This window comes from Notothenia coriiceps, unplaced genomic scaffold (assembly GCF_000735185.1).
Source record: "Notothenia coriiceps isolate Sejong01 unplaced genomic scaffold, NC01 NC01_scaffold00000339, whole genome shotgun sequence".
NCBI lineage: Eukaryota > Metazoa > Chordata > Actinopteri > Perciformes > Nototheniidae > Notothenia > Notothenia coriiceps.
Window position 1 is genome coordinate 12,776,398 of NW_011333040.1, and position 13,296 is coordinate 12,789,693.

Sequence of the window (13,296 nt, forward strand, 5' to 3'; positions counted from 1 at the left end):
CGCTATGCACGAAGAGTTTATCTTTGTAGACTTTAAACATCTATTTACTCGGAGAAGCCTTAGTCTACTAGGTACTGATTGCCGGCAGCTGTATACACGTCTTCAGACTGCTTTCGACTCTTGTACACCATTTAGGATATGGTAGAAACTATCTGTTTCTTCTAAAAATTGTCTCAAATACTAATTAATAGGTGTCATTCACTGGACGCATCTGATCTTATCACACACCACTGAGATCTAGAAAGTTATGTATACGGTGTGTACACTGTTTCTTTATAATAAAAGTAACTTATTTGTCGCGGTTTGAGAAAACTTCTGGTTCATTTAACTCGCGGTACGAGGAATATAAGTAAATCGTCAGTGACTGTAAGGTGTTGTTACTATATTGATTATTTCTTCACCGATAAAACCTATATCTAAGCTGTTACCACTAATTAGTCTAATAAGTGAATATCCGATCACTTGTTAGATCTAATTTGATTAACATCGCATGGACTGTCGTGGTGAATCTTTGTTTAGTCTCAATGCACAAATAGCATGAAGGAGTACTTCTTCTTTCCTGTCATTTACTGTTAGAGATATTTGGTCTACGATACCAATGATTACAGCTAACTATAGGCTGGTTTTAACACGAACATCCGTACGGCTTCTGTGATGTTATGGGTAGTTGTCAGGGTCGATGCGAAAACCCGATGTCAGGTAACTTTGGTTTGGGGTCACTAATTAGAAGTTCGAGACCTAACCTCACTAGCTCTAGGCGTCGTACGCTTTGAAATGCGCTTCGCAGGTTCGAGACAAACTTACCTTGCTTTGGTGCATCTGATAGGTTTTTACCTAAACCTTGCGGGGGTTCTTGATGTGTTTTCACGATGCCGTAACACCAAACGCGTTGTACATGAGATACCGTGCAGAGTGACCCTTAACATCAAATTTTAGGTGCAAAAAGGGTTTAATCTTCAACTGTCATAATTTGACACAGTCGGGACCTCCAATCCGGCATATCCTTTGTGTCAACGCACACATGTGTAAAATTTTGTACATTAATATTTACCGCACTTTTTAGGCGACATAGGTATTACGCTCGTATACTATATGGTGTGTAGGCCTGTCGAGTTACCCAGTCGACAGTGAACATACATGATTTAAAGTCTCCAATTGGACCATAAAAATGAGGTCGGCTGTAAATAAAATCAATAGAAACGTTAAGATTAATTACTAAACACATTATATTTGTTGGGAATGTAGTCTGAATCAATTTTTTGTGGACTCATTTAAGTCCTTTCCACTACAGTTCGTGGTTGATAGTTTATAAGAGACTTAACAACCGTGAACTGTTAGTGGAAAGACTTACAAATGAGTCCACATTGAATTCAACTACATTCCCAACAAATATAATGTTTAGTAATTAATCTTGACCGTTTCATTGATTTTATCACCACCTCATTTTTATGGTCCCAATTGGAGACTTAAGCAATCATTAATGTTTCACTTTACTCGACAGTACCCCATATATTAACTTAGCGACGCGTAATACCTATGTTCGCTAAAAGTGGTAAATGCATTTAATGTACAAAAGTTTACCACATGTGTGGTTACACAAATGGGGATAGCGATTGGGAGGTCCGACATGTGTCAACTATGACAGTTGAGATTAAACCCTTTTTGGCTAAATTTTGATGTTAAGGGTCATCTCTGCCACGGTATCTCATGTACAACGCTTTGTGTTATCGGTCGTACACATCAAGAACCCCCGAAAGTTTAGGTAAAAACCTATCAGACGGCACCAAAGCAATAAGTTCTCGAACTGCGAGTCCGCATTTCATACCGCGTGACGGTGAGGTTGTAGGTTAGGGTCTCGAACTCTAATTAGTGCCCCAAACGTACCCTGGACATGCTCAGGTTTGCTACTCCGACCCCGTAATACCCATCCACATCACAGAAGCCGGTAGGATTTGTCTTAAAAAAAAGCCTATATAGCGTAATTGTGTGTGTGTAGACCGCAGTGTCTCTAGAAAGACAATGACAGGGAAAGAAAGAATTCGTCCTTCAATGTCTTTGTGGCATTGGAGACCTAAACAAAAAAAATTAATCCCGACACAGTTTGCTAATGTTAAAAATATAGTTCTAATTAGTGTCGGATTTTTACTTAATTAGTACTAATTAGTGGTAATGCTTGATAGTATTGAGGTTTTATACGGTGATAGAAATTCTACTTTGATAACCAACACCTCTAACCTTTACTATTTACTTTCTTCCGCCTATATGGTATATACATACATACAAATAAATATTTAACAAGACACACGCGTTTTACCTTTCTGTCGGGTGTGTGATAGGTTAGTAGTTTGCACTACCCATATAGAGATAGGTAGATGCACAAACTATAAGATATAGTGTGCTACATATGTCTCTAAATGTGTGTCGTTTTCATTTAAGAGGCAGTCCTGAAGGACGTTGTTGTGGTGCCGGCAATAAGAACTAAGAACTAACCCGGTCTTCTGTAATAGTTTCTACCAAGATAACTCTTTCTGCTAGTGTGATGCATTTTTTTCAAAAGTTTTGTGCATAAAATGACAAAATACCGAATAGTTCTTGAGTTTGTGTTGTGTAGAACCACAGTAAGACCATTCGAGAGGAGTAGGACGTGGGGCGTATTTTTTGTAGTGGGCCTGACGTAAGAAACGTGACGAATTTGAAAGGAACCTTATACAATACTTAACACATCCACATGTGGAACCAGAGAACTTTCCGCGGGATTTATCTTTCTTAATGAGTAATAATAAATTAATAGACCTTTGCTACATTATTGAAAATTTTGACAAAAGTCAGTGAACGTGGTAAGTCGTCGTCGTCCGGTAAGTGAAACTAAAATAGGGCACATACTTGTAGCAGTTAGGTAAAGTTGTTTATTTCTACGATGTATTTGCAATAGAACGTGTAAAATAGAAGGTAGAGGCAAAGATTGACAAGTTATATAAAATTTTCTCTAGAGAGAGAGAGTAGACGCAACGCCCCCGCTCCGGGAGTGTCGTGCGACGTAGGAGAGAGAACGAGTGTCTGTACGGACGGTCGCGCACGTCACACGTGTGCCAAGACGGCCATTACTTATAATGGTAAAACACTCCTTGAAAAGGTTGGTTATTTAAGGTTATTCATAAGTTTTACACATAAGTGAAGTCCAAAGTTTTCATTTGACAATAGTCCAATGAGCAAAAAGTTTAACATTGCGGTTGACCTTATGTCAATCGGGATGAACTAAAAACATAAGACTAAGCATTTGCGGCAATGTACATAAGGCAATGTTGGTTGGGACGAAGATCCGATTGACAGGGGTCGAGGACGGAGAGGACAACTGAGACAGGCGTCGCCCCGATCGAGCGAACACCACGCCTCGCGTAATCGGTCTGGAAAGTGGTTGCTTCCTATTGAAGAAGGAAGTTCCTTCCTTCCAAAGCGTCAAGCGTCAGATTGACAGGGCGGTCGACGACGGAGAGACAACCTGACGCCATGACGTGGAATAGTGCTCTGCAACATTTGTTTTTTTACCCACTCCCGCTTGCGTCATTCGGTGAGGCCGGTTGCGTGACAGTGGGGGCAGCAACGCCGGGCCTACTCTTACAGACGCGCCCCGTCCTACACCGGGCGCCCGGCGGTCAAAACCACCCGTGACGTATGTCGGACAATGTCCGGTTTCACACGATCTAAGGTCGCTAACCACACTTCTTTCCTCAGATCTCGGCGATAGCATATTCCACCCGAGAGTAAGATAGGATGAATGTCTATGACCACCTGTCCCCCGACCGAGTAAAGGTGTTAATTCCACATTCGTCTCGGTAGAGCAGGACGGTACACACCGCCCCCCGGCTAAACCTCCGTCCAGTCGGGAAGTCAGTCGGCGAATACAGGCACCAGAAACGTTCACCAGTCCTCCGTCGTGGGTCATCACGTTTGGAAGCGAGGGGCGTTACCCTGGACGCAACCACGAGCTCCGAGACCAGTGTCTTGGTAAACTCGGAGACCTCGAGAGGAGGGACTTTCGTGACAGTACGACGAACCGGACTGAAGCCGGTTTCTCACAGGCTCGACTGGCGGACGACAGCCACGTGCGGTTCAACAGTAAAACTAGCCGCACTGGCATATCCCGTTTAGTCTGGCTGTTGTCCTGGTCTTCGGGAGGAAAAGAGCGTTCTCGGATTCCTTAATCAAGTCAGTTCCCGATAAGTCATCCACCGAAATTAGCAGTATAACCCCGGTCCCTCCGATCACCGTGAGGAGACGGGCCACGGCACGCCGATCGTAGCATAACCCGCTGGCCGACGTAATCCGCCGTGGACTTTTCGACAAACAAACGAAACCCTACCACACGACCTTTTCGAGAGAGGTTCTCCGGCGGACTTTCCTACCGAGACGCTCACGTATTCGTATCAGATACCTTGCCCACCCCTCTCGCGGAGGGGTCCCCACAGGCACGTTGAGATGTTCCCCACCGACACGGTTGTCGGAATAGTCGCCGCACTCACATCTCCAATTCGGCACACACTCACACGAATAGGTTCGACCGCCGGGGCCTGAAGAGCGTAGCTAATGTTGGCCTACCCTCCTTCACCCCCACCGCCACTACAATCCGGCTTTTCGGCCAGTCGCCGTCCACTACCAGGCTTGACGCAACAACCTGGCTGTCCCGCAATAGTGTAGCCCCGGAGGTGGTGTGCATGGGTATTCTCAGCGTCATCCTCCCGCGACACATCATATATTCGCCGGCCGCGCAATGCATAACATTGGGATCAGATTGTTATGCGTCGTCCCGGCCTCGGGAGATCGACCCTGGCAGAAAGGATACGCCGGCGACTTCTCCCACACTCCTGTCCCATAATGTGATTTTAGAGTGGCTTTCCAGCGTCCAATGCTCTTTTAGAGGCGGGTACGTGTCCAGGCCTTGTAGGTTTACGAGATTCAACGAAGATACTTCAAATCACACTGTATTACGTTCATCATGGAACATCGAAATAGTGCAGACGTACACTATTGTTGCGGCTGTGACGCGTAGGTCTATTTCTATTTGTTGTTATAAATAACAGTTAATTGTAACTTTGATATGTTCTATATCGTCATTATCGACACCTTATACACATTAACAGGGGCCCGCGTAAATTTTTATTTTATCTCCTTTTTTTATTTATTTTATCAAAAACTTTTATACACGTAGAATCTTTCACGACATTAAAATCCTAATTTATTTGATTTCACAGTCCCGTCGTCGAGCTTCAAAGGGAAAAAGGAAACAATTGGCAAGTGGTAGTACTGAAATTGTCAAAAGTCTGCTAATATCCTTGTTATAGTCAGAAATGGTGTAGTATTTGTTAGACTTGTCAATTTTCAAAACGAGGAAAGATTATGACACCGTTAGATTATAAGATTATACGTCAGGAGTGTGTGGAAACAAAAATTAAGTCACGTCTTTGACTCCGACCTCGAACACGGACGGTCCTCAAATTTAGGACGACTTTACCACAGTCGCCAGTAACAGAGTATGCGTGTACGGACACTAGTAACCAATCGGAGCTCGTCGGAACGGACCTTCGTATAAGATCCAACCTTAACTAGGACCACCTGACTAGTATAACCCGAGAGTCTACCGAATAAAAACACTGGAGTCAAGAGACTGAACTCTCCCTTACAAACCAGTTTGGTGAAGACACAAAAACAGAGGTAACACCGGAAAACCGGAAATTAACTCGCTGTGCAGAGACTGTTTACTCGTTTGTGCCGAGACACGAGGGTCAACCCAGACCTACTTGTCTTACTGCAGCGTGATAACATGTTTTGGTGAACAGGAGACACTTATTTTACTGTTTTAATGGCTTATCAAGAACTCAAACACAACATCTTGGTGTCATTCTGGCAGCTCCCTCTCATCTGCACCCCACATAAAAAACATCAGCCGGACTGCATTCTTTGCACTGTCTTAAAACCTTTCCTTGGAATATGTTATGAATTGTAAGGTGTCCTTGGGTGCTTTGAAAGGCGCCCCTAAATAGAATGAATTATCATTATTATTTATTATCTGAAACGATGTAATAAAACTTTTTCCAGTCACTTGCCCCATGCATTCAGCAGCAGCAGGCCATTCACTTTGATTTGATCCCGTTATGAAATGTCATCATTTCGACAATAAATAAATGCTACATAAACGTTATCTTGCACATTTTATCTAACCATCTCCGTTTCTAACTTTCAATATATTTTAAAAGAGATCTCTCTCTCTCTCATCTGCGTGCGGGGGCGGGGCCTCACAGACACGCTGCATCTCTCTCTTGCTCCAGACATGCTGCAGCGCTGTGCAGTGTGCACACAGTTCTGCCGGTAATGAATATTACATTTTGGGAGGAATCTTTTCCACCAATAATTCCAATAAGTATTCCAAAATGTATTCACTTCTGGTTTACGAAAGTAACTGTTATCAGGTTACTCGTTTTTCAAATGTAACGCCAGCTGGATACAGTTAGCCTACTTGATTTTTGTATTCTGATTACAGTACGTAACGCCGTTACATGTATTCCGTTACAACCCAACCCTGCTTCTAGGCTACTGTCCCGCAGCTCCTGCCTCTCTGTTGGACTCTGTCGCAGTGGGTCTACTGCTGTGGTGCGGAGCGCATTAACCAGACTTTTCACAACGAAGGATCACTTCTTCATCAAGGAAGGGAAGGTTTCGCAGTACGCAGTCTACTGTCCCGCAGCTGCTGCCTCTCTGTTGGACTCCGGTACTGCACATTACTCACGAGACGTTGTATAAAAAAAAAATGGGCGGGGGGCGAACGCAGTAACCACTCCGCCAACGCACTGTCACCCCCGTCGTGCGGGCCGGATGAGAATGTCTGGCGGGCCGGATGTGGCCCGCGGGCCGCCAGTTGGTGGTCACTGCTTTAATTCAAACACAACATCTAACATTTAATTACATCCCACAGAGGTTACATCAGCCAGCTGTCGGAAATGTTGTAGAGCAGATTGAGGGCTGAGGTCACAACAAGAACAGCACCGAAAAAGCATTATGTAACTGTGACTGTAAAAAGTAACTGTTTCACCAAAACAAACAACACACACAAACACACACACACCTGCATATGCAGACACATTGCAACTCATTATCTTAAAGTTACTTGGACTTTCAAAAAAATAATCAGAATAAAAAATGTTTTGTACTTTGTCATGGGAGAAAAGGATCGTTTTTAAAATACTGTAAAACATTTTCTAAACTCCTGCAACACAGCTGTTTTAGTCACCATTTATTTGAGGCTCACTTTTTTCTCCCACGGTCTTCAGATTTCCGCTTAAACTTTGACCTCGTTTGAAAGTAATATGAGACGTTTTAGGTGACTTTGGAGAAACACAGCAACCATTGATCTTGAAGAGAGTTTGAAAACTTTAGCTGTATGTTTATCAATGTTTTTAACCCCAAAATAAAGGCTTGATTCACCAACTTTCCAACAGGAACCAATATCCTATACAGCATAAATGTGATTAAGCTCTATTTTAGAGCTGTGATTGATTTATGCGACAGAGCAAAACTTTGAAAATAACATATTTTTGGAGATAAAAGCATCAGAGCTATGCTCCTTTGACTTCCTTGCTGCAAACACGAGGCCCCTGTGTAAACTGAGTGTCACGCTCCTTGCTGAATTTTGTTTCTTTGTGAAGTGGGTTGTCTCAGTTTGAAGAAATTTGCTTCTGAATTTTGATCCTGTCCAAAACTGAGACAGAATAGGGAATTGGGAAAAGGGGCCCTGCAAGGTAGAAAATGAAGGAAAGCAGGATTAGAGGACCGGCAGGCAGGGGAACCAAGGATACAAATGTATGAGAGACTTCAGATAAACGGCTCAATGCGTTGGTCGTCAAATATGTGTTGTCTCAAGGCCTTTCAATAAGAGCTGAAACACATGAAGGGGCTGGACAGGAAGAAGGGATGTGGGCAGTAAAAGGAGGAAAAGGAGAATGATTACAAAGGAGGTCATGTGGAGGAAAGGAGGTGGAGGGACTGGGAGTCAAGACAAGGCCAAGGGTTAAATGACTGGACTGATTCTCTGTGAGTTAGCCTTATTGAATAAAGGCAGCAACATAAAGGTGAAGTTAAGTGATGAACAAAGTTAATGTGAACAAACTGTGCTATAAATATAATGTCTAGACCTTTCTTAAAGCTCTGTGGATGTACATTTTTTTTAATGATTCACCAAAAACATCATCAATATAAATGATGTAAGAAGCAGGGGTCTTATTTGGTCCATCGATCACTGCAAGACATTACCTTGTAAGTTTTCTTTTATTATGTAGAGATATTTTCTGACTGCATGCCTTGAGGCAAAGTCTTGCTAGAACTGTGAGTCGTCAGTGGATGTTAATTGCCCTCTGGTCAAACCCAACTATACCCCCCTCTAAAGTAGGGCTACTTTTGTGTTTGATGAACATTCCCCATTTGAGAAAGAAAGTCATTCTCCTCGCTCTCCTTCATACTCGCTTCTTTTGTTCCTTTGAGAGGATGAAATTGGTGAGGCTGCGTCCGTTGTTGCCTGGACAACAGGCTGGGGATCATTATGTGCGTGCAGGGCTGACTAAGTCAACAAGTTTTCCCAGGGCTGTCAGAAAAGAAATTGTAGGAGAGCAGAACAGAGGGGTGGGAGGAGGAAACGGGTGGCTATGAAAGGATTGCAGCAATAAGATCAGTGTGCAAGAAAAAGAGAGAAGGGAGGTAAAGATGTGGGGGCAAGAGGGGAGGGGAACCAGGGGGCACCCTGAAACAAAAGGAGTTACAGGGAGGAGGTGAACAATTTGGGAGAAGAAAATGAGGGAGGGAAGGATGAGGAGAATAAAAGCCTTAGTCGTGGGCGTGTTGAGACAAGAGGAAAGGAGAGGGCCAAAGCAGGGGCAGTAGGGGCGCAGTAGTAGGGACACACACGAACACACACCACACACATACAATTTGCAACATATAAAAGGAACACATATATCTTCCATCACACAAGCCTGCTTTGCCTCATAAAGCTCTGAATAAAGGAAGACAATAGCCATAATAGGAACTGACACATTGAAACGGAAAAGTCAAGTCTATTGAGGTAGCTTGTCCCTTTCTAAATCCAGTTTCCTGAATGGCATGTCTTTCTGTTTACCATCACTATCCTGACCTGTGTTTAATGCTATTAGAGCTGTAGACGACGGTTTAGCTTCCAGGCTCTGTGACGTCTTCAAACTCTCCTCTGGCTCCGATTAAACGTCACTTTCTCCAGTGGAGGTTTGTCAATTCTTAACCGAAAACAAGCTTTGTGGAAACTATTTCTCAAGCAACCCAAAATTGATTCCTGTAGGAGTTATTACCCAACATACTGTAACAGGGAGCTAAATATTTCCTTGGAAATTCATCATCAGCTTTTGTATTATGTTGCAAGAATCTTTTTCTGCATAAATCATAGCTCTGTTAGTCACCTTGCCCTCACACATATTCAATGGAGCTCAGACTGTTAATCTTTAACTAACAGTCTCTGAGTTCAAAACAAACTAATGTCACACTTGGAGACATGCATCACTGTTACATGATCAAATAAAAGACAATATTTAAATGAGGCCAACCCTACTATAGGTGAAGCTTTTTGCCCAACTATCAAAACCACAAAATCTAAATTGTATTGGCTTGTTTTTACAGAGTTTCTCCCTGCAGCTATAATATTGTATCTGTATTTAAAGTCAGATAATGTATACTAGATCTCCTCATGGGTGCTGTACAGTAGGTGTTGTTTTCCAGTAAAGGTCAGAGCCAGATTGTGTTCCCTGCCGCTCTTTGTTTCCACAGATATCAAGGCAGATAATACAGATGGGTGTATTCCACCTATAATCACAGCACCTTTTCCCAGATCAACTGTAAGCTCTTAGGGACACAAGTAACTGACACATCTATGCAAACTGTAAGGTCACAAGGCAGCATGACTAAAGATGAAAGGGAGGTTTTTTTTCCATTATGTAGAACAATACAAAAGTTGCAGTATTTATTATGACAGTAACTGAACCTTGAGATGATTATATTGTTTTTTAAACACATGCTTACTCTCATGATGTACCTATATGTACAGTATGCAACATGAGACCAAATAAAGCTGCTAACAGTACAGTGCTGTTGCTGCTAGGAACTGAAATGTCTACAGCTTGAAAGTATTTCTATAATTCTGATAATGAGTACAGCTACCAGCAGATAAATACTTTAAAAAACTCTATTGAGGATATAACCTTTTGTACTGATACATTAATGTAGACAATGTCCTTCTCAGGTATGGCAGCTCTGGACGGCCGTGCTTCTGGGAAAATGGGTATGCGGGCAGTTGTGTACTACACCACCACCACTGTTATTGCTGTGTTCATTGGTATCGTCATGGTGCTCATTATTCATCCTGGACAAGGATCAAAGGATGAGTTCACCAACCAGCAGAAGATTGAGCAGATCAGCCCTGCTGACGCCTTCCTGGACTTAATCAGGTACACACACATTTATGGGACAACAAAACACAGTCACAAGAGAACTCCGGTACACTTATTCTGGCCCAAATAGTCTATATATTGCATGTTTTTTTAGAAAATGTCTATTTGTTATTTGTAAATCCTAATAAAAATGTACCTATTTTCTATTTCTCTAGAAATATGTTTCCCCCTAACCTTGTGGAGGCTTGCACCAAACAGGTAACCCTCTCACCACATCCATTCTTTATTTTTTCCGTCAGTTACATAATGATTTGTTTCTAAATGATCTTGCTTAAGCCCATTAAAGTAAACATGCTGCTATGGTTAAGCCTCTCAGGTACAGGGTATTGCAAATTTCATTCATGTGAACTTTAAACTGCTTACTGGAGATCTCTGTTACACTGGAAATTTAATTATTAAGCAACTAAATCTGAATTTGCCATCATTATCAAAGCATATCACATGTCCAGTACCCATGCTTACACAGCTGAGATGCTAACTAAGGCCACTTCAACCTCCTTATTAAAACAGATCTTAATATACAGCAAGTTAGATATAGGATATCTTTAAAAAGTCAAATATAGTTCTTAAATAAAAGCATGCATATACATGTTATTGCAAAAGGATTAATCATTGTTTAACCCATTTGTCTTTGCAGTTTAAGACACAGTATGCCAAGAGAATAGTCCATGTGAAAATGACTGTGAACGACACCATATTCAAACTTAATGGTAGCGAGATGACCCGGGAGGAGATGATCCCGGTGCCTGCAGCGGTCAATGGAGTCAATGCTCTTGGCCTGGTTGTGTTCTCCATCTGCTTTGGTCTGATCATCTCGAGCATGGGGGAGCAGGGGCGGCCCCTCAAGGACTTCTTTGACTGTCTTAATGAAGCCATCATGAGGCTGGTTGCCATAATCATGTGGTAAGGATGGATGGATAAGGCTAACGTAAAATAAAATGCTGGGTCTGGATTACAAATTCATTACATTACTCATCGATCCTCAGGTATGCCCCCATCGGTATCCTGTTCCTGATCGCTGGTAAGATCGTGGAGATGGATGACATCTCATCCATGGGCGGACAGCTGGCCATGTACACTGTGACGGTCATGTGTGGCCTGCTCGTTCATGCCCTATTCGTCTTGCCAACACTTTACTTCCTCGTAACCAGGAAGAACCCATTTGTTTTCATTGGCGGGCTACTGCAGGCGCTCATCACCGCTCTGGGAACATCCTCAAGGTATGTGGTTGTGTTATATAACTTAAGAGCAACTAAAGACTTCACAGACTGAACGGCCAAGATAGAATGTATTATAATCTTCCTTAATACAATGTAATACTTCAATACTGGATGATAAAAAGTATATTAATTGCCCAAAAAATACTTTAATAATGTATTTTACATTTTCCTGATATTATGCATTTCAAAACGGCAATAGTTGCTTTGTTAGATTATTACTAGAGCATTGATTTTAGACTTAGTATGTTGTCAGCCTTCTTGATGCTTAAACCCACACGTGGTCAGATGAGAGTCATAAAGAGGTGGTTGATTATTCATAATAGGCTATGTCTCTGTTTTTCTGTTTTTTTTTTTTAATCCATCCTCTCCCTATATCCTTCCAAAGCTCTGCCACATTGCCCATTACTTTTAAATGCCTGGAGGAAAATAACAAGGTGGACAAGCGTGTGACCCGTTTCGTGCTCCCTGTTGGCGCCACCATAAACATGGATGGAACAGCTCTGTATGAAGCCCTGGCTGCCATCTTTATTGCTCAGGTCAACAATTATAACCTTGACTTTGGACAGATTCTCACCATCAGGTAAGTTATATACAGAGCACCTGCATCACAATCTACCGTATGCTATTTAAACATAAATGAATACTGTAATTCATTCAATAACTTTAAGGTGGATTCAACAATCCAATCCAATACACTTCTTGTCAAATGTATTGAATGTCTGCCTACCTGTCCATTTTGTGTCTATGACCCTATCAACGGGGTCCATACATAGCCTTGGCTATGTATTTCTCATTATATCTATAAGTGAGAAATAAACAACACACAATATTAGTCAAGCAATAAGGCAACAGGGTGTCTTACATGCCTGAGCACATTTCAGGAAAAAGGCCATGGGTATACAAAGATACACATATACAAAGAAAATGGGAGTGAGATGGACAATACATCTGGCGGGGGAAAGTTTATTTTAATATTCCTTTCAATTATCAAAATGTTTTCTCTAAAATTGCTGAATCCGGCGTTAAGAGAGCCTGAGAGGACTTGATCCAGTAAACTATGCCTGGAACTGCTCTGGAATATTTCTAGTACTGGTACATTTGTCTTTAATTTAGTAAAGAGATATTGCTTAACCAAGCATCTCAAAGCCTCAAATCCAAAATGGTGGAATAATAATAATAATAATAATGCATTTGATTTATATAGCGCTTTTCACAACTCAAAGACGCTTTACAATATGAGGGAGGGTAGACAAACAAGGACAGGCAAACAAGTAAGTATAGTAAAATAAAAAAAATAAATAAAAAAGATATTGCATGTATGATATGTGTAATGTGTAAAGCGCTTTGAGCATCTGGAAAAGCGCTATAATAAATGTAAGGAATTATTATTATTATTATTAAAATAATGAACGTGTAATGATTGACTGTAGACAAAAATCTATGTTACCTTGCGCAGCGGTTTGAGTCTTGGTCTCCATGATGAACTCATATCTACAGAGCTCACAGCAGCGCGTGTCGGAGCTTCTTTACTCCACTGCTGCAGGCAGGACTGGTGGACG

General features: G+C 41.9%; 2 protein-coding genes across 2 annotated transcripts in view; both read left to right on the forward strand.

Annotated features, from left to right (window-relative positions):
• alox5a (arachidonate 5-lipoxygenase a) overlaps positions 1-13,296 on the forward strand; it is a 33,006-nt gene that overhangs the window by 11,237 nt on the left and 8,473 nt on the right. The window lies entirely within an intron of this gene.
• Positions 693-12,397, forward strand: LOC104949677 (excitatory amino acid transporter 1-like). Its single transcript, XM_010776074.1, has 7 exons — positions 693-699; positions 3,838-4,116; positions 10,310-10,514; positions 10,673-10,715; positions 11,155-11,420; positions 11,504-11,737; positions 12,123-12,397. Exons 1-7 carry the CDS (start codon positions 693-695, stop codon positions 12,319-12,321), a joined length of 1,233 nt encoding a protein of 410 aa, XP_010774376.1. The 3' UTR covers positions 12,322-12,397.

Excerpts from the sequence above, each read along its gene's own strand:
- LOC104949677 (XM_010776074.1), top strand. Across the intron at positions 10,515-10,672 it reads GCCTTCCTGGACTTAATCAG|AAATATGTTTCCCCCTAACC; the intron begins GTACACACACAT and ends CTATTTCTCTAG. Across the intron at positions 11,738-12,122 it reads GCTCTGGGAACATCCTCAAG|CTCTGCCACATTGCCCATTA; the intron begins GTATGTGGTTGT and ends ATCCTTCCAAAG.